The sequence below is a fragment of the Helicoverpa armigera genome, chromosome 11 (genome assembly GCF_030705265.1).
Source record: "Helicoverpa armigera isolate CAAS_96S chromosome 11, ASM3070526v1, whole genome shotgun sequence".
Lineage (NCBI taxonomy): Eukaryota > Metazoa > Arthropoda > Insecta > Lepidoptera > Noctuidae > Helicoverpa > Helicoverpa armigera.
The window spans coordinates 12,554,016-12,576,012 of record NC_087130.1 but is presented as its reverse complement, the minus strand read 5'-3'; the positions used below and the strand labels follow the sequence as shown (position 1 = coordinate 12,576,012).

General features: G+C 38.4%; 1 protein-coding gene across 1 annotated transcript; it reads left to right on the top strand.

The window, feature by feature from the left end:
* The first annotated feature begins 13,921 nt into the window (after positions 1 to 13,921).
* Positions 13,922 to 21,988, top strand: LOC135116670 (3-phosphoinositide-dependent protein kinase 1-like). Its single transcript, XM_064036802.1, is given in 6 exon segments — positions 13,922 to 14,376; positions 17,728 to 18,010; positions 18,123 to 18,893; positions 18,896 to 19,039; positions 19,833 to 20,110; positions 20,218 to 21,988. Coding segments are annotated over 6 exon segments (1,716 nt in total). The 5' UTR covers positions 13,922 to 14,241; the 3' UTR covers positions 20,323 to 21,988.
* The last annotated feature ends 9 nt before the right edge of the window (positions 21,989 to 21,997 follow it).

Sequence of the window (21,997 nt, the reverse complement as noted above, 5' to 3'; positions counted from 1 at the left end):
TGACAGCATTTGTTTCTAAATATTCATAATTTATTATATTAAGCCGTAACTACTAGCAGCGATGTTAGGTAACCGTTCTATTACGTATGCATCGGCATTGTCATTAATAAACTCGCACAGAGGATTACTCATACGCACGTCAATCTGAACAATTGATGTCGTAATCATAACTCTCCTTTTTAATTATACAATAGAAATAAAGGAATGTTATTATCAACGAACCAATCACTATAAAACTTACTAATAACAGAGGGTGTTAAATAAATCGGTATACATGCATAACAATTGACGAAAGACGCAGGTACAATCTTACAATGACGTCATATCATAACCATACAATCGCCTGAAGTGCAACAAAAGGTTCACCTTGTTTACTGTTGGGACGACTTACAGGAAATGCCTGCGTGGCTGTTTTGCAGAAGTTACTTCAGTCATTTTGGCAGTATTCGTGTAAATATTTCGTCATTCGTAGCGCGCAGATTGCGTAGCGTCCTTGTGCCGAACCTGGGATGCGCGTATAGTAATAGCCGGTGCATTCTGAAACTAGATAATGTGATGTTTGCTACATTGGTTTATGTCTGCGTGGTCTTGGGTGTTGCTTATTTGCGTTTATTTCTGCGTGCGCTTTGGTGTCGAGTCCGCTTTTAGCCGCAACATGAGCCGCGGGCGCGCAGACGCCGCCGCCATGCCGATGCATCGCTTCGCGCCAACAATAGGATGACTTACAGTGTTGTATTCTTTTTTTAAATTCCATTCCGGCTGATACACCAAGACGACTTCTTTGATACGGTTTTATGCGTAGATAGATACAAAATTGTTTTAGGCACTATGCCAACGCGGTCATTGATCACAGATTTGATATTCGATACATCATTTTTCATGGGCCTTTAGTGCTTCGTTAGGAAGACAAAGAAAAAAAGTAGCGTAAGTCATTTGAATTATTCTGGAGAGATAGTGTATTTTTAAACCGTGTTGCATTTTATGCGTCCTCGTAATGGTGGGGACGGCCGGTCGACTCAATGAAAATATATAAATAAAACACGCAGACGCTGCCCTGCTGATCTGTTTTTCATTCTTTGAAATGTAGTGTGCTTCTGTTTAGTGAAGATTTATTAATGTCATTCTAAGCATATGATAGATCGTGTGAACTAGTGACAAATGGAACTTAAAACGATCAAAACGCATCGATAGTTTTAACACCTAAAAGTTTTCCGTACAATAAATAAAAACTGCAGTGGCTTTGATTGAAAGTTTCTCTCAGTTACACGTGCAAGTGTTGCACTTCGTCATCGTGCTTGATTTCATTTTATATTGCGATAATGGAAAATTTCATTCCTTTCCGTGCTCACTATTATTTTTCTTGTAACTGATAAGCGGTTAATGTAGTAAGTTCAGTTCAGCGTATAGTATAAACCACGTGTAAGCGCGTCGCACGTACCATTTTATATCGCTTTATTTATCTACAGGTACAATAGCTAAGGAGCACGGAGACGTTATGTAACAAAAGATTAGGTTTATGGCCTTTGCAGAGCTGTGAATAATCGATAAACTATACATGATGGCATGTACGTGCATATATCTTGCACTCTTATCGGCATACACGTGCTTCAAGTTTACTATGCTACAATACTACTTGCACTATTGTGAAAAGCGACGTAGCCATTAGTAATTTGCTTGACAGCCGATAACTTGTGAACACGTTCAATTTATTTGATTGATTCGATTGTGGCTTATTGGGAATATTGTTTGAGTTATTATCCTACATGCGCCTTCTACCCGCATGCTCTAATGCATCGGGGAGAAACGTGGGAGCTGAATACAATCCTCTTAATAAAGCAATATTAGGGTATGGTGGACGTAAATATGAATATAAGATTGTAAATAATAAAAGCTACAATTCAGATGCACATATGTTTATTACATCATAATTAAATCAGTTACATTGACGCTGCCGCTAGGTGAAAGTGGTAAATTCATAATACCACGTCATAATTAAATACGTGTGTTTAGATATAGCCGGATATCGCTCGGGCTTGGGTTCACCCAAGGTGAGCAGACGGCGAGGCGGCGAGCATCTCGTCGACCTCTACGCTCAACTTACTGGTTTCTAAATTAAATCATGTCTCTGACAGTCACTATGGAAATTCAATACTGTCTGGCTAACACAATGGATATAAAGAACGGTGATACTAAAGGTGTATTGTACGAGAACGCAAATCCTCATAAAACCAGTCGAACACGAATGAGATTCGCAAGAAAAGGTCATGATTGTTTAACTAAGTACCACTTGTCCTTTAGGTTGGAAAAATATTTAATAATAGCGTAATACGGCGTGGCTTGACATAAGGACCTTATATAAAAATATGAATTTATTATGTAACGAATGTAACCAGTAGAATGCGGGAGAATGGAGGAAAATAAGAACAACCTACCTATTTCATACAGTAAGGTCAGACACACGTTTATTCTGCGAACCAAAGTCCGGACCAACATCCTTGTTTGTATAGAACAAAGAAGTGTTTAATTCCTAGCTAGCCAGACGAGTGGTCAGAAATTAATCTTCGATATTCGTACAAGCCTTCAGGCTATTAATGTTTCCTGTCATATTTTCATAACTGACATGACAATGTATTCTTAAGTTAATAAACACGAAGTGATGATAATGATGTTTATAATAATTATTACAATGTGCTTCCTGTTTGAAGTATTGAATTAAATACAGCATTGAAATTATTCAAAGTTATAAAAATGTTTTCAGAATCAGATTCATCAACGAGGAAAAGGCATTCATCTCTACATTGACTTGACTTTATAAAAATAACATGCATTTGTGCCAAGAGGAAAAATAATAAGGAAGGATTTTATATGTCATTGTCCTTGTTTCTCTTTAATTAATAAATCCTGATAAAAACACTAATAAATGTGAAAGTTGGCCTGTTTGGGGATAGACAGAGTTGTTATTACTACTTATTGCCTATAAATTATTCTATTCAAATCTTTTCATCTATTTAGATTGTAGGTAGATATCATTTCTCGGTCATTTTCCCAATAAACAAAATAATGATAAGAAAGATATATCAATCTCCATCGCTACCTTTTATTTAAAAATCAAATGTTAAAGGCACTTGAACTGGCTGCAACCCTTAAAACGGTCATGTGTGCAGTGCAGTGCACAGTTCCTACTGCAGTAACACGTACAATATGAGCGGTCGTTCACTCGTCTCGAAGTCTCGTCTGGGACGCCGCGGCAGGGGAAGGACGAAATTAAAGTATTTAGCGAGCCGCCCGGGAGGGTTGGCTGGGTAAGGGCGGCGCGACGCTCCTGTGACCGAGACGGCCTGGGTGAACGTACGCTCCGGGCATCACCTCCCTATACTACCACTTACAAATGCGTAGTACACTTAATGCTCATGCTATTACTTCTATACGCATTTATTTATGTTAATAAACAGATCGCAAAGACTCGAGAATTTTCTTGCATAAAATACTGAACAAAATCATCCTACCTTCCTATCATGGCTTATCTTTATAAAAACTTTATTTAAGAGCCTCTTCTAAAGGCAAAAGCAACCCGTATTTGGGCCTTGAATATAAGATTACCGGATGACAAAAGAATTAATCATAAAGAGGGTCCACGTCATAGACAAGAGATATTCTATTTTTATATACCGTCTGTTTACCAAGCGACCGTTAAGCTAGATGAGTTGTCCATAACAAACCCAGATTACTCATCGTTCTATAGTACTCAGTAAGTTATATTTAAATTCAATAGCTTTGGATAAGTGTAGTTTCCTAGTACGGAGTACATTCAAATCCTTATCTTTAAAATCTGTGTTACGAATGAATGGGGCTTAATTGTTGATATAAACCGTTTTGAAGCCATGTACGTCTGACACAGTGGTCGTTGTAGCTTTATATGTCCATGGTATTGTACTTACAGGAAGGTCTGAGTTGCCAACACACTCTTCATAATATAAAAAGTTTGATACATCTGTGGTCACATGGAAATCGCTTTTTAATCCCCTTCCATGAAAATTGGAGGAAATCTTTCATCGCGTTATTGTCCCTAATGTGATCAAGATGGAATACAAATCTGATAAATAATTAATAATAATAAAGCGTAATGAATAACAATTAAATATCAGTTCATCGCCTGTGATCTCTAAAAAGTTTTCTTTAATATACAATATTAGCAATGCAGGATGCAATAGTTGCAACACTGCATTGTATGCTGGCAGGTCGTGAATGGGCGCGGACAATAGTTAGGATCCGTGAGCTTGCGCCCGGCGCTGCCTCCGCGCGGCTACGGTGACTCATGCGCAGACCACCCACGCCTTGCAACATCAACACGCTACTTCCCTTGCTACGTGTGCCTCTGGCGAAACAATAGCTGCAGACGTTATGCAGCCTTAATGTACCCTAAGACTTCCTAGAATAATATATCCTGGTGTAGCAATTTTACGTGGTAAGGCCAAGAGGGTTTGATTTAAGACCATTTAAGACCACCCTTGCTAAGCCAGGCCGAATTGCAAACTTTCGAAGAGTCGGTCAAAGCAACCGACTAAAGAAATAACCTGTAAACATTACTCACTTCTTTTCACGTCTGCTACGCTTTTCACGTTGTTGCAATATTAAATCATCAGTGTAAGCCAGGGTCTACGACAAAATAATTCTTTATGTCCCGACCTATTTTATGTTTGCAAGTAAAAGCTCACCATCATCAGCCGTGAATCTTGAACAATTTGCCTAAAATTACTCTATGCAATGTATCGAAAATCCACAAGATAAAAAAGAGCCATACCAGCCCGGAAATCTGAATCACTCCTTTGTTCTCGCAATCTTACTGACTACAGCTACTTAAGTGCGCACTAAAAAAAACAATTTTATATTACGGTACATGTTATTTTTATAATACATAGATAGATTGGGTTGGCAAATGTAAACTGCTTGTTCAACCTCAAAATAATCTTCAAAACGTATGTCCAGATGAAAAGCTTTTAGTATTGCTTTTACTCAGTAATGCAAGTGGATTCGTGTAATGGTAGGCGAGAATGGTATGTGGAATTCAAGTCCGTCTCGCCAACGGTGCAACGGGCGCCGGTGTGCAACTTCGGCGAATGACCGTGGCTGAGGTACCATGCGTGGCTTCGCGCGACCGATGGGCCGCCTGGCTGCGTCTAACAGCCACGACCGAATCGCGCAGACCTGTTTGCATTCCCTTCAGTTGATTCATCTCAGCCGATCCCGGCAGATAATAAATATCGATTGACTTCGAAACAAATTCGCAGTTTAGAAGATACATTTTCATTCTCTCAAATGAGAATGGTGCTATGTACTTGGTTTTGCAAGGCAAATTAATTTATTTATCATAATAATTTATGATTAGGATCAAATCACTATAAAATGTTATTATGCGAAACAAATAAATTTGTTATGTAACAAAATGGTCGTTCATGCTTTGAACCCGGTAGGTCATGGACCTCTAAAGTTAATGCGTAGTAAACAGAGTTTTTCTTCCATTTCAAGGCTGAGCTAGTTCAATTCGTATTTCCTTAAAAATATTCGGTGGCGTTTAGGTGAAAACAAATGCAGATGGAAGAAAATCACACACATAACCGAATATGCGAAAAAGTACTGATATACCTTATGACAGTAAAATCTAATTTCTATAAATTTTCTATGCAAACTTATTTCTCAGGAGGTAATCTGTCATGATCAAATAATATGTGTAACATAGCGAATTCAACAGTTCGAACCTTTAAATACTCGGGAAGGTAACAATTAATATGTTTATTCCTCAACACGCAGTTTTCAGAATATTAAAAATAATAGGTCCCAAAACTCATATATCTAAGTACTTCTATGCCATTCTCATACTATAAATAAACTCTTATTTTGCAAGAATATAAATAAGGAGATGGCCAAAAACACCCAGAGTCGACAGGAACGTCATGTGTATGATTGGATTCAGTATAATTTGTGGATTTTAAAAGTATTTCAAATCATCTAAAACCATGGGGTTCTCTTTTTATAACGTTTTTCGATCAAGATTTTAGTTCACAAAAAGTTTACTTTTACTGTTTGATGTTCTTTAGAAGTTGAATGCAGACTCGTGATTGGCCCGTTTTGCATTGCTAAGTCATTTGTTATATTTGACAATGTCACAATTCACATGGCGCGATTTTCAAAGACAATTTCTCCAAAACATTTCATAACCAGTTGTGAAGGTTGCATGTAACTGCGAAACCTCTCCAAGTAGGTAAGGTCGGTGCTTAATCGTATCTGGGTGGTTAAATACAAGACCTTTTAATCACCAGGCTAACTCTGAAACTATGGGGTTATTACTAGTGGCTTGTATAATGTTAGTTTACTTTGCTTTTTGTCCCTTGATGTTAATAATCTTTAAAATCAACATATATTCAACATAACCTATTTTTGCGATAATATGAAATAGCTCCTATACCCCATGGATTTCAGTCTGGATTTTTGGCACCATCAAAGGTCTATCATAAAGAACATATTGGTAACCATTTCATTGCTGTCGATTCTGGGTTTTATTTCTATGAAAATTTGGCCATCTCCTTTACCAGTAACTGTCTTTCCAATGAATTTTCGAATTCAACTAAACCTTATTTTAAAAATCTACTGCATCCAAGTTTTTCCCGGAAATGAAAATCCGTTAAAGATCAAGACATTTCCATTCGATGTGTAGCAGCTTTTTGCCATTTGCTTCTGGGTTCAACGGCCAGACAGTTCGGATCGTTGATTTTTTCGCTTGAGTGCTTGTCTGTATTCACCAGTTTTGAGGTACATTTTCATATATTTACTTATTCCACAAAATATATATTCTTTGCGAATTTAATGTTTATATATCACGGCGAAGGAAGATCCTTTGCTTGCAATTTCAAACGCAACGGTCACTGGTAGGCTAGCCGGTTGAGTAAAGTTGAATGTATCGGCAGGCATCTCATCCTTCGTGGAATTTGCACCCACACATTCTAACGCAGAACTGCACATTGCGATGCCGCCCTCGACTTGCCGCCTTTAGACTTTTGTTTTTAAGTCGCCATACTTTTCCAAGAAGGATCGTAAAAAGTTGATCCTATCCTATGCATCTATTGAAATGTATTTTGAATGAAATATTATTATTGACGGTAATCATTTTATACATGTTTGTGTACATTAAACGTAAGTTTTAGTTCGATCCACTTCGAAATGTGCATGATAAAAATGAAATACATATGCAAGGTCCTAGAAAATATTTAAGCATTCCACGATATGAAAAACAAATCGTAGTAAGCAAGCATGGGCTCTGTTTGTATTTGTGGAGCACGTGGTTTCCGCCATCTTGGAGTATACGCTTTTGGCGCGAAACCGGATGGCGCATCGTGGTGTTTGTATGAGATGGTAAAGAAGCTGTAAAACAGCTTAACATATATTTTAACATTAAATATATTGTAGGTATGGATAGTTTTATACAGTAAATTATTACCAGAATGTTTTTTCAAAATAGGTAAAAGTTTGTCATTCCGCTTTACTGTTTCATTTAAAGTATAAAATGTTATCTGTCAAAGGTAAAGGTTACAAGTTATAAGATAAATAGAACAGTTAGTATTTCCCTAAACGGATGTATTGGCGCCAAAATGCGGCGTGGTACTTCCACATTAATGGCTGCCGTTCATTGCGCTCGCTTGGGTGTATTGGCCGGTGCTCACCACGCGCATCCTGCCTACTACGTTCACTGCGTCCTGCTCGCACCTATTTCTTGTGTTTATACACAAAAGAGACGCCCACTTCACGTGCAGCAATTTTTGTGCCACAGAAGGACGCGCCTTGAGATCAATGCACTTTCCGAGGACAGCGAGCCCGTTTTTATTAATCGTTAACGTTGGGCTACTCTCGACGAAATAGGGATCTTAAGAACAAGCCCTAAGAGTTAATTTGGCAGTAGCGAGGACTTGGAACTAGAGGTCGATGTCTAGACGCGCGGGAAGTGATTAAAGTATGTGGAATTGTGAGTGGAAGGCATTCCGCTCGTGCAGGGCTGCCCATCTCTATTGTAAAGTAGGGTGGTTTTGTTTAAATAACTATTTATAGATATCAAGTAAAATTTATTTTTAAGAATGTATTGTACTTATATGTTTTGAAGTCTTTACATAGTAGAAATAATGTGTTTGGATATTTTATCAGTGCGAATTTATCAACCCTGGCAAAATATTTGTGTGCGGTGCATGGACGCCGCGCTGCAGTGCTTGCAAGGCAACTTTTAACACACTTTTTGCCTTGCACTTTACATAGTCTTGCCAGTTTATCAGGCTCAGTTATTTTTAACTTCGAAGAACTACAATTCCAGCCCGTTGAACAATTTATTATTTGCTTACAACATATTTTTCTAAAATATACCAAGTTGTTGACACTATTTTAAACTTAAACCTATTATTAAACTATTTAAAGTAAAACAATTTAAAATAAACTATTACTTAGAAACTTAACTTTAAGTTGTTTTCATAAAATACAAACACTACGATAAGATATCTACTTATTGCCACGCTAACTTCTTTGATTCCTATGTATAAGGAAAACGATGAGTAAAATGATTCATCGTACTAATAAAATATTGCACGAACTGTTTCCTCTTAACGGTTAAGTAGTTTTAGGGTTTTACTAAACATGATAAAGTAACGTATAAAATTTTAATCAACCACTATAAGATAACGTTGATTTCAAAACAAGAACTATCGATAACAACAAACAGTCCAATCTATATTAATATCATAAAACTTAAGTTTGTTGATTTATTTGAACGCGCTAATCTCAGGACCCACTGGGCCAATTTAAAAGTTCATTTTCACCCGATGATCAATAAGAAAGCTTCAGCTAGTTTTATCGGGATGCGCGGAGTAGGTCCCACGGTACGCGGCTAAAACTGGGAGTTGCTAAATAATGATATAAAATAATACTACGATGGTATACGAAGAGAAATGATTTATTCACAAAGAGTGATTTGTATGTGAATCACATACAAACTTAAGTTGACTGTTTTTAATTATAAACTTTGTTTACGTCATACGAATTTCCATTTGTGATAATGAAGATTAACAATAAGATACGAGTAGTTCATGACGTGGGTAAACTGCGAAATAAGTCATGACTTTACCATAAATAACCTTTATTTTTCGCATAGAATAAAAATAAAAGTGTCTATTTACGTAATAATAACAAGTGAATATACTAAAATATATTTGTAAATATCTGCATAGTGTACAAAAGCTTAGATAACAAAAATACCCTATTTTGAAGTAGGCGCCTGCACAAACAATTTGATGTTCATGTGTTTTGGAAGTGCATGTGATAAACATGAATGTTATCTCGGCACAAATTCTTGTACTTTGAACCGCTCTGCTATCGGTGACCGCAACTAAATTGTTTGTTGTGCGTTAATTGTTTTCCGATGAGACAACACATGCTCTGTCCATTATTTTTTATCGATATTGTCCGCGGGTGGGGACTGGCCACACACTGCATACCATAACGATGACTGTGTCATCCATCATTAATGCATTACAAAGAATATTCATTCATCGCATGCCCTCAATTATCTTTAGTGTCATATCATTATTAGATTTCAATATGCAGTTACAAATAAACATGCATTAAATGTAATTAAACTTTTAATGAACCATAAACAGGAAAGAAGCCTTTGAATAGTGAAGGAAGCTTCACATCGCATAGAAGTCGGGCATCGGATTACCCAACTTTATCGGCGTGTTCCAAAAAAACAAATATGTAGGTAGTGACAACCAACTATTTTTACATTTATCAATTCACTTGTTTATTTTAAACAACTACTTTAATTATAAATATTCATGCAAGAAAATGATCCCGCGTGATTCTTGATCTTGCAATTTTTATTTACGGTGTTTTAATAGGTTTAATATTTTTTTTACACAGGATAAATTAAACGTAAAAGGGAATGTTATTAAAACCGCTTAGAAAAATCCTTCCACGTGTCAAAGTCTGTTTAATTTATTTTTATTACACCATAATGTTTCTATTATTATGAAATTAACCAGTGACTAGGTATAATAAAGGGAAATTCGAAAGAGTACCTATGTATATTCGCGAGTTCACCTTACCCGCGGGGCCGCTATTTGAAGGTTATCAGGAAAATAAAAGCTACGCCTAAGGCCCTTGAATTTATTCATCGGTCATCGAACTTATCACGCTCGTGTGTTGCGAAAATAATGATTTCATGTTCTGTGAAACATTGTGAAGTAAAACTCTAAAATGGTCAGATTTTTAATTAGGTAATGGTCAAGTAAAACCTTTTATGATAATTATCATGGCACGTAGGTAACACATCATTTATATAGAACCATAGTTCCTCTTTAAAGGAGGACATAACAATGAACAATTAGTTAAAGGGATAAAGATCCATAAATTGTAAGTAAATGTTACAGCTATAGCCTGTTTGTATGGTTTGTTTGTATATTCAAAGTAGCTATGGAGGTTTTAGAACCGTTGAAGATTTAAAATATTTAATATGCGAGGGGCACTCGAGCAGGTGGTTCGAGAGCGGCGGATATTACTACCAATGGAGGGTCAAAGGACTACTCAAGGCCGGAGCCACGACATTTCGGAACGTCGATAACCTTCGCTAGGCGCCTTCGTATCGCCAATACCATAACATAATACGAAAAAACATAATAACCATTCACTTTGCGCTTGCCGGGTTTATCCGTGTCAAAATTCTGTATGAAGTCACCGCTTTATAATTATGTGGGTTACCCAACCTGTGCACGCGGAAATTCTGAGGATATAATTGCACATTCATCAGGTTTTAGCACTTGCGCATGTATAACAATAGTACGTACTAAATCGTATATCATGCTTACATGTGTAAGACTCCGTATTGTATTAGAGTGCAATGACATGCAGTTACATGAACGTGCAACAGTTACACACAATACACATAAAATACATATTATTGGTATAGGCAAATAACTTGCAACATTGTCGTACGACCTTGCGGTGTTTGCACGTGTTTTCAATAATAGAGAAGATATTGCCATGGAACTATGTCGGATATGGGTTAAGTCAAAGGAGAAATGAAAGTGGAATTCATGCCGAGGAAAATACGTACTGTACCTACCTACATTGCTAAAGGATTGCTCGATAGAATGAGAAATTGTTTTCCCCATCAAACGAGAATTGAACACGTGTAGAACACGGCTTTGTTTGTAGTAGATAAACAATATAAATTATAATAAATTAAAGAATTTCAGGTATCTCCTTATACCTGGCATATAATATGCAAATAAAAATACTTTGTTGACAATCACAAGCTTTGTTTTGTAATTATTTATAACACAGATGATAAGGCTTATCTGCTCATGATTTTGCGGACGTTATCGAACGTTATCGTTGCGATATCGATACACCTACGCCGAAATTGCTAGAGGCGTGAACCGAGTGAAACGTACCTGTCCCTCTTTTATCATCATACTGACTTGTGTCACTTTGTTTTTTGTGTAACTTCCAATGAATCCTGAGCAACATCACAGTCACCTATGATACTGATTATACTAGATACTGATAACGATTGCGTTAATAGGTGACAAACATATGTGATTATTTTACCACACACGTGAGTTTGCAGGTGTTCGTGCAATATGGTAACTGGTACCATCCAATGTATCCAACAATAATCAAAATCAAACCTCGAAACATATTTAATAACGAAAACTAACAATTGTAGGTAAGGGATAGAGAAGCCAATATGTACTTGTTTTTTACCCCATATGGGTATCACATAAAACAGTGCCAGGTGGTGGGTTCAATGTTCGATGCAGCTTTTATTTTGTTTTGAAATGTATCTTCGTCGGGGCTCCGTCAGGGTTGCAACTGCTACGGTACCAAACTAAAAACCTTTCCACCTGGCGATATTTTACATCCATTTGCCTCGAATCCTGAGGTGCATGAGCTCGTTAAGTATATTTTCAAAGTGCACGTTTGTTATTGCGTCGACAGTCTTGTTTATTAATACCACCACCTGCTTTAATACGATATGACTTGTCATTTTATTTACATTTACGTAGTGTGTATGTACGTATGCACATAAACTTTAAACACTTGAACGTCAGTATTTTTATCTTTACCACAGGTTGCCCCTAAATACATAAAGCAGCAGGACGTAAACAACTTTATGTATTTAACTTGTTGTTGAAAGTTATTATGTTGATTTAATTAAGCAAAAGATAGAGGAAGATATAAAAAATACCAATGATTTTTAAGTTGAAAAATGAAACCTAAAATTCCTATGTCCCTCAGATTAATCCAGAGTTTTGTTTGATTGATTTGGCAAAGTCACATTAAAATTTGTAGATATATCGTGTATTTTTAATAATTTATATGATCGAAATAATTGAAAATACTCGCCTATACTATACTATAGCCATGGTGTAAACAAATATACTTTATGGGTATAAAGTTAATGGTGAATGTCGATACTCGCACAAATGAACATGTTGCAGCATATTGTTGTAGGTGTACATTACATGAATGCGGGGATGGTAATCTAAATGCACATGTGTGCCGCAGCACGAGCTTCGAACACGTGCCTCCGACAGCTGCTGCGGACCACTCAACCTACATAATACATTCAATCAAGAAAAACAACCTTTCTCAGCTTAAAGTTGTTTTCGAATAAGTTTCAAAGAATCTTCTATCCAGGTGTGTGCAACTGAGCGAGGATATCTCATAATTATGTGAATTTTTAGATTCATAAATTAAAGATTTTACAGAATCCTCAGCAACTTTGCGAGCTTCATATTGTTATGTAACCGCTTCGCATTTTAGTTGAAATCCATCAAATTTTTAAAAATTTGCAAATAAAAATGTAAACACGTAAGTGCAGTTCTTCGTTAATAGAAGAAGACCGCTCACGCGCCCACACTGGGGCCATTAAAAGAGCCGCAACTGGGAACCATCAAGCCAAGTCCATCAGCTTAGTTATGAATAGGCATTGTCCTTATTTGAACAGAGACACAGAGAATAATAAAAACTCTTCACAATTGCCTATTCATTACCCGCATGCGCTTACGCAGTTCAGTGTAACGGGTATTTCTTGAAACAGACAATTCACTCCTGTTATGAAAAAATAAACAATAGGTACCCCACATACCTGTAGCCTGTAAACACCGGACAATTTTTTTGCAATGTCTTACCTGAAATGAAATTCAGAGAAAGTAGACAATTATTTATTCATGAAATTTTTATCACAATTCGAAACAAAATATGTAGATAAATAAATATTTTAAATAATAATCTTGAGATATCAGGCGCTTGTATTTTAATGCGATTAGACGTTGTTACGAGTATCGACTGCGCGTGATGCATCTCTGGCGCCGCCCGGGTGCAGCGTTTCTATCACATGGCCGAAATGGCGTTTGTTTGCATCGATATCAAAAATAACATAAAATTAATTAGATAAAGATGGTTATTTGAATCCATAAGGAAAGGGACAACTTTTATACGGTATTTTCTTTCACTAAGTAATTTTTAAAAGCGGAAAATGAATGTGACAGTTCCTAGAAATAGGAAAAATAAATGCAAAACCTTCTTTCAGTGGACTTTTACCTGTAGCAAATCTATCAGACACTGACCCTTAAATACAAAATATTTGAAGGGTAATAATACGTAGGTGATCGGTAGGTGGTATTCGAGTGTAGGAGGCGAGTGAGGGTGACGTGCCACGCTTCGTCCTTCCCCACATCGAACTCGGAGGGTAGAGTGGGTTGCGAACATTGCGAATGGGGTCTCACGCCAACTACAGCAAGCCGCGCGCTCCGCGCCGCACCTCCCCTCAGTCGTACATACCGACCGCGACCGATGCGATTATTCTGTCTAGCGAGAGGGAAGACGTAGTCAATGCTCCGCTCGCGTCAGGTCGCTTCGTTCGTTGAGTTCGTTGCATTGCATTTAGTTTAGTCCGCAACGCGCCGTTTGACCGAACGGACGTGTACACGCGCGCAAATACGTTGGGAAATAATATCGTTGTTTATTTATTTATCTTCAATTGCATATCTGTTAAATTAATTTGTGATTAACAATTTTCTGAACTTAATTTGTGACTAGTTACTCTTTACTGAACAATAATCAACATTCATGAACTGTGATCGTGTTTTTGACCGTTTCAAACAATAACAAAACGGTAGGAAATATTGTGCGAGACAAGTCGAAATGAGCGGATTGACCAACAGAGTTAAAAGAGGATCGAGGGGTAGTGCAACTCTGCTCGAAGCAGCAAACAGGATTTTGCGGTTACTTGGCGTCAGCTCTACTAAGCGCGGGAAACAGCCCTCGCCCAAATCTAAGGTAAGGTCAATGACTGTCTGTCGCTTGTGTTTGTGTTGGTACCCCATGTGGGTCTGTCTGTCTGTACGCACCAATGTTCAATAACGATTCAAGTGCGGGTTTGTTATGGAATATAGTAATTTCAATGAATTATATTCGACATGATACAATTTTGTTGTATTTCAGTAGAACACCTAGCTAGTTGAAAAAAAAAAAAAGTAGCTTTTAGATAATTGAAATTATTATAAAATATGATGGATTAAGTATGTAATTCTTTTAAAGATTTATAACTGGACAAACGTTTTGGCCTTTCATGTTTTATCAGTTTTGCCATCTATAAAGGTGTGAATACCTAAGAAATTAATGAAAACATCTCAAGTCATGACGGGGGACGTGGCAATGTACAATCTAGTGGGTACACTGTTTATAAACTTTCGCTGTACACAGCGGTGATGCACACTTTCGCCCTGTTTTTCTATAGGCATGTCATTGGATGAGTCCGTGCTCCGTTCACAACGCCTAGGCGGTCGGCTAGTGTGCGACGCCCGCCGCGGGTAGATAGTCGTACTCGTGTGATACAAACAAACAAACAGCGCGGCGACCGCGGCCGCGGCACCGCACTTGTTTGTTCACGCGTCGCCGGCATGCTCACCTTGTTTACCAGTGCGAACTCCTCACGATCTCCGCATTCAGTAGACCGCTACGGCTTCAATCATGTAACTATCGTAAACACAACGTATCCTTGCACGCAGATTGTTCAGTTAACGTTGCCGCGTAATATGCATGATTTGCACAATGCACAACCCTCGACAATATTGCGCTAGTGGTGTGCCACACGTGACGTATCTTGCTTCGTGCGTATTAGCCAAATTTTTAAAATAATTATGACTTATGTTTTTTGTTTGCATTACTCAATACCATTTTCTCAGATTCGTAAGTTTGGTGAATAGGTAGTTAGTCTAAGATCCCAGTACTAGGTAGATATTAGGTACATCAGATTGCGAAAAACTCACTATAACCTACCTATGCTCGCCTACTATTTGCTAGATTTCGCCCTTTACCCACATGCCTGTTCTTATCTGATACAATAGACGCGTTAACGCCATCACTACTAGATGCGTCACCACCAGTGATGTTGTGGCGTAATACTCTGCGGAGGAGGTTATGTACACCCACATTCTTTATCTTTCCCGATAATAATTTTGTAGGGCTTGTGCCTTGTGGAAAATACTGATTTCACTGGAGAGTAAACAAAATGAACGAAACTAGCACATTTGGTGGTTAATAAGTACCTATTCAAATGTCATTAATTCGATAGTTACAGCACAAATACCTATGTTAAAAACAACTTTTACATTTTTTATTTCTAATGCAAACGTATAGGTAGGTGGAATCATATTCATTTATAATATAAATTAGAGGTCGTTCTGTGTGCGCCGAAGGGTGTCGCTTGTTGTTGTTGTTGTACACTCTACAACAAAGGTTGTTTACTTCGTGATTCATGATCACGCATTCGGAATTCTCATTCATCTTTCACTTTTTATTAAGTAAAATGTTCACAAGTGAATGCTCAAACAGTTAACTGTTAAACAACGTCAATATGCTGACTAAACGTCTGTTAACTCTAAAACGGATGTAGATTGCAGGAGTGGTAAACACAAAGGCATTACATCCGTTTTATCTTGATAGGCAGTTTATTGCACATTCTAGGTCAAGTCATTGTTATTCGAAACAGCTCTGTCGGTTAAGATCTATAAGTAAAGTAACCCAATAAGAAATACTTCAAAGCATTCCACACTAATTTGAAGCATTACATAAAGACCGTGCACAGTGCAAACGGCGCAGTGCAATGTGTAAAGGAAGGTTCTGTGGTGGGGATCTAGGTCGGCTGTAGTCGGTGTTAGTGGACGGTGGAATCCGTTGCTGTGGGAATGCGAGTGTAAGTACCGTTGTGACGGTGGTCTACACGCCGCCGCAGCACCGTCCCAGCGCCCCAGCCGCGGAATGCGAGACCCATTTGCGGCGCTTACCAAGCTTAATTAATGTTAATGACTCATTCCAAACCAAACGCCAACGGACTATGCTCCACTCTTACATGATTTCGGATTGCAAAATTTTGCTGCAGCAGATTCCAGAAAAAACATTCCCTCAAAATTAATACTTCTATGATCCCTTCTTAAAATTGCAAGGGATAAAATCTAGGTGCTGTTATAAATATAATGCTGACAGCTGTTGGCATTTCCGTCGTCATATCTAGCCTCGGAGCCTGTTTATCTCTTAACTGACAGACGTAATTAGCTGTGACCTAGTGGTAATTATAGTTTGTATGTAACTCATCGCCTCCCGCAAAACCCTAGCATCGGTTTTTTTCCATTAGTAAATAGGCCTCTGAAAAAAATGACGCCCAATACAGGATCCACGAGAATTTTCAGTGAAAGTAGTGTCGAAACGGTTTCGCAAATACCAACGGAATACCTTAACCTAAAAACTTGACTGTTCAGAGAAAATTGAAGAATGGATTTCCCGCAAAGTAACGGTTATATTATGATAGTTACTTTCATTTGCTTTTCATTAAGTTTGTTTTGGCAAATATACCGTTAAACACGAAGTCGCGGTAATCTGCAGCGTTGTTAGAACGAGACGGAATCGCAAAGGCTATCTCTATCTTGAGTCACGTTGAATGGAAGCGTCATTTTTTGTCCGACGGCGGCCCCGTAAAAAATGAACAAAAACTCGAGCTACGAACTCGAAAAATTGGATCATCGAACTGTAGGCGAGGCCAGTGAACGTGGCAGGCGGAACATTTTCACTATTTGAATCCTCGAAAGCTGAAATATCATATTCTCTTGTGTGTACATAGAAGTTTTCTTTAATACATAAGTCATTATTAGTTAAACACGTTAAAAACTTTATTGGTGCCGAGGTAAAACATACAAAAAGCCCTCATCCTTAAAATATTCAATCAAAAGGTGTAAAAACCTACATAGTATGTGCAATAAAATGTTTGTTTATTTTGACGTTCCATTGACAACTGTTGTATACACATCATGAATTAAAATATGAGATAATTTTTTTTCCAATTTTTACCTCGCCTAGTTGTTTAAGTATTGTTTACGTATTTAGCGGTCACCTAAATTTAAAGAAGCCGACTGTGCAGACGGCGCGTTTGCCCCCCCACCGCGCATGACGTAGCCACCATCGCCGCCGCCGCCACCGCAGCTGCTGCGAGCCGATAAACAAGTGCACGCTTTCGAAGCGCGACGACGTCGCATTTCTCTAACGACGTTCCACTAGACAGAGTTTGTGATCACGTACAGTTCCGTGAATAAGTCTTAATGTTACCTTGCTCAGTGAGTGTTTCCTTTATTCCAGATCAACGATCGAGCATCTAGTGAGTTACGGGCCCCAATTGCCGCGGCCGAAACCATAGTAGAGACACCGATCAAGATGCAAGCAGCTCCTGCGCCTGCACCGGCGACGCCGGCGCCGGCGTCTGCCGCACCCGTTGCACCTGCCTCGTCACCGGCTCCCAGCCAGGCGCAAAAGCCCACCAAGCGAACTGCTAAGGACTATATTTTTGGCAAATTAATCGGCGAGGGCTGTTACAGCACCGTGTTTCTTGCAAAGGATATTCACAGTGGAAAGGAATATGCAAGTACGTATTTTTTATTTATTTTGAACATTATTATGTAAAGAGAAAAAATGTTAAACTAAATATTTAGCATTCTTTACAATAGCCACAAAATGACCTGTTCTTTTTTTCACAGTTAAAGTGTGTGAAAAACTTCACATCATTCGAAAGAAGAAAAGAGAGTACATTAAACGCGAGAAAGACGCCTTAAACATGTTGTTTAATGTACCTCATGGTTTCGTGAAACTTTATTGCACATTTCAAGATGAAGAAAGGCTTTACTTCGTCTTATCCTTTGCAAAAAATGGCGAATTGTTATCTTACATTAATCAAGTTGGCTCTTTTGAGCTTAACGTAGCAAAATTTTATGCGGCTGAGTTGTTGATGGCCTTAGAAAAAATGCACGCAAAAGGAATAATTCACCGTGACTTAAAACCGGAAAATATATTATTAGATGAAAATATGCACTTGCAAATTGCCGATTTTGGAACGGCTAAAATTCTGGAGCCTGAAGAAATTCGTGCTTCACCAAACAATGCTGATAATGACGACCAAAATGAACGATCTAGAAAAATTAGTTTCGTTGGAACACCACAGTATGTAAGTCCAGAATTATTACATGACTGTGTAGACACCCGTGCCTCAGACCTGTGGGCGTTGGGATGCATCATTTACCAAATGATTTCGGGTTTGCCTCCGTTCCGCGCAGCTACGGAGTTCCTCACTTTTCAAAAAATTCTCAAGATGGACTTTGAATTCCCAGAAGGATTTCCGGCTGATGCTAAAGACCTCGTGGAAAAACTGTTGGTACTAGACCATACTAAGAGACTTGGCGCTAATGATAAGGGAGAAACTTATGATAGTATTCGCAATCATCCATTTTTCGCCGGAATGGACTGGGATAGCGTGTGGAACAGACGCCACCGACTATTAGCCCGTATTTGCCCGGTGGTTCGTTTGAAGAAGAATACAATGTGCCCGATCATCTTGAACCTGGATTGGGCAATAAGCAACTCGTGAGACTGTGGGAATTCGACTTATCTACCTCTAAAGGTAATTAATTATTTTTTATTACATTATTCTTATCCATAGGTAGATTTCTAAAAAGAAAAGCTCTAAAGTAAGCTTGTTTTCCAAGTTATTTTAATGTTGTCATTATTATATTGCACCTAACGGATGTACAGATAGTTTCAAATATATAAGACGTCTAAATAGATGTTAGTAGGTTGAGTATGTAGCCGATGTGGACAATTACAAAGTCTCGGGCGAGTGCAGTGAAGCGACGAGTAAGAGGCAACTGGTGCGTCCATGACCTGAATTCTTGGCAAATTTATACGCTTCTCGTTTCATAACTAAACCGAGTCCAATAATGTTTTATTTTGTGACTATTTTCTAAATAAACAGACTTTTTAAAGAAAACAGTATTATACATAGACAAAGGTACACATTTATTTTGATGATATAGTTTAAGTATTGTGCACCGTAATATGATCCTTGCACTCGTTGTACGAGTAACCACTACGTCATCGCATTCACTGCTATACACATTCAGAACGGACGTCCTCAGTCAGTGTATGCTTTACGGTTTTATAGTTGGTATGACGTCAGTCTTCCGGCACGTCGCAGTCGTCCCGGAGTGCCACATTCTCAACCGCTTATGCCATGAATGACTCGCTCGTTACGCCCTGCGTATTTATTATGTTGACCTTATAATCAGCTGTGTAGGACACATATGCTTTAAGAGTCAGTGCGAACTGAACCGAATGTCATTAGTTCGTTTGTCATAATTACTAAATATTTAAATCTTTGTCATTATACTGGATACTAATTTCACTGTTGTTTTCAGGAATCTTAAACATTAGTCCAGAAGAAAAACGTCGCCGCCTCGAAGTTCAATCCCGGGAAAGCAAGTGGCATCAGTTCGTAGATGGAGAGCTAATTTTGAAGCAAGGTCTCGTTGACAAAAGGAAGGGACTGTTTCCACGACGTCGTATGCTACTGCTCACCACAGGACCGCGCCTATTTTACGTCGATCCAGCCAACATGGTGCTCAAGGGTGAGATCCCTTGGTCACCCGAACTACGAGTCGAAGCCAAAAACTTCAGAATATTTTTAGTGCACACGGTGAGTAATTTACATAGCCTCTGGCACTATAAATAGTAAAGATCAGTTCGTTATTAAACATAACCAAAATTAGAAAAAAAATAACTGAATATTTTGTTCTTTTACAGCCAAACCGTACATATTACCTAGAAGACCCAGACTCGTATGCTTTGGAGTGGGCAAGCGTTATCGACGAAGTGCGCATCGGTACATATGGACGGGACACGACTTAAACGACGGCGCGGCCGCAGCTCCGAGTCGCGCCCGCGCCGCCGCCGCGGCCCCCGGGCCCCGCGCCCGCTCCTCGTCCCTCATGCGGCGAGTTCACACTTCTAGGTTACTTCTAGCCTTGATTTAGAGCATGGCAAATTCCAAGCCGAAAGCTTTCGCGTCGATGATCGACCTCGTGCGTGTCCCTAAGTTCCGCATCGGCCGGTGCGGGGCCGGCTCGCCTCGTGACGCCGCCGTCGCTGCCGAGCTCAGTGCCGTCGCCACGGAGCGTGCCGCGAGCTGCGGGCGGCGCTACATATGTTCAAAAAGCGCATGAAGACACGCCCGCGCCGGCACCTGCACGCTCCGCAAGCCGGACGGCTACGAGACGACGACCGATCGACTACTGCTCGATCACTGTGGATACTGATTGACTGATTCCTATTAATAATAATATCCCGACTATCTTAAATTATTGTAATTTAAGTTCCTTATTTAATTGTGGAATACCGACGATGATGTGTAAATATGTCTTAAATTATTATTGCGATTGCTTAGTAATAGTTAATTGTGGGGCGATGTAACTTTTATTGTATACGGGCCTCTTGTAAGAATGGACTTGTTATTCACCACCTGCGTGTTCACGAAGCCCATTCCGGTTGGTAACTAGGCAATTTATAGCTAAATTTAATATTTATTTTATGTTTAATTATTTGCCAACGGAATGTGACTGCTGTACAGTTATAACCGTAGAAAATTATGATTGGTATGTTTCTATATTCTACTTCAACTATTTATCGGTGACAATTGGAAAATATAGATAAGAATTAGCGAAGTTGTATATTTTAAAGGAAATTGCTAATTGTCACACACTAGTTGCTGTGGAAATAGAAGCAGCTATACGTAAGAAGGGTAGCTTCTTCAATAGTTGAGAGTTATGGCGAGCGATCCGACAGAGATTGGCCACCTACTTTCACAACTCAGTTTGAGTAAAATTATGCTCCCTGGTATCGATGAACGCATCGTCTGGGAGCTTCAATGCTTTTTAATGTGCAAGTTACTTGTGCTCTTTATTCTAACATAGCAAAGGTATACGGATAATGCCACCAAAGGTGACAATTACTGCTATTTCATTGCTTGGTATTTAATTGTCTAAAATATATTATTTTGTTAATTGCAGTTGGATTAAGACATTGGGATTGCTTAATGGATAGTGACTAGTGCAAATTTGATTTTGTTTTGTGTTGTTCTGAACAGTGATTTTATGGCCATAGCAATTAATATTCAATGTCATGGCAATTTAAGTTCTAAAATTATCATTTAACAATAGCAGGTATAATAAAATGCCTAAAACTTGCCTGTTATATTTAACATTAGGGCTTAATGGGATTTAATCCATAGTTCAATATGAAACCCTCATTTAGCAAAATGTAGTTGATAAGATTTCACTAAGTAGCATGAAGGACTTTTCTATTCATTTTGTAGTGTTTTATGGGCGATGAGTTACAACATTATAAATTGGTCAGCGTAAATTGGACTTTTCCATGACATTGTTAATAAATAATTAAAACCTGCATTTAAAATTTAATAACTGTTAACTATTGTAATTATATTTTACAACATTTGTATTGCGTAAATTCCATAAAGTAACAAAATAAGAAATTGAAAATAAATTGAAGTTGATTTTTATGACTTTTG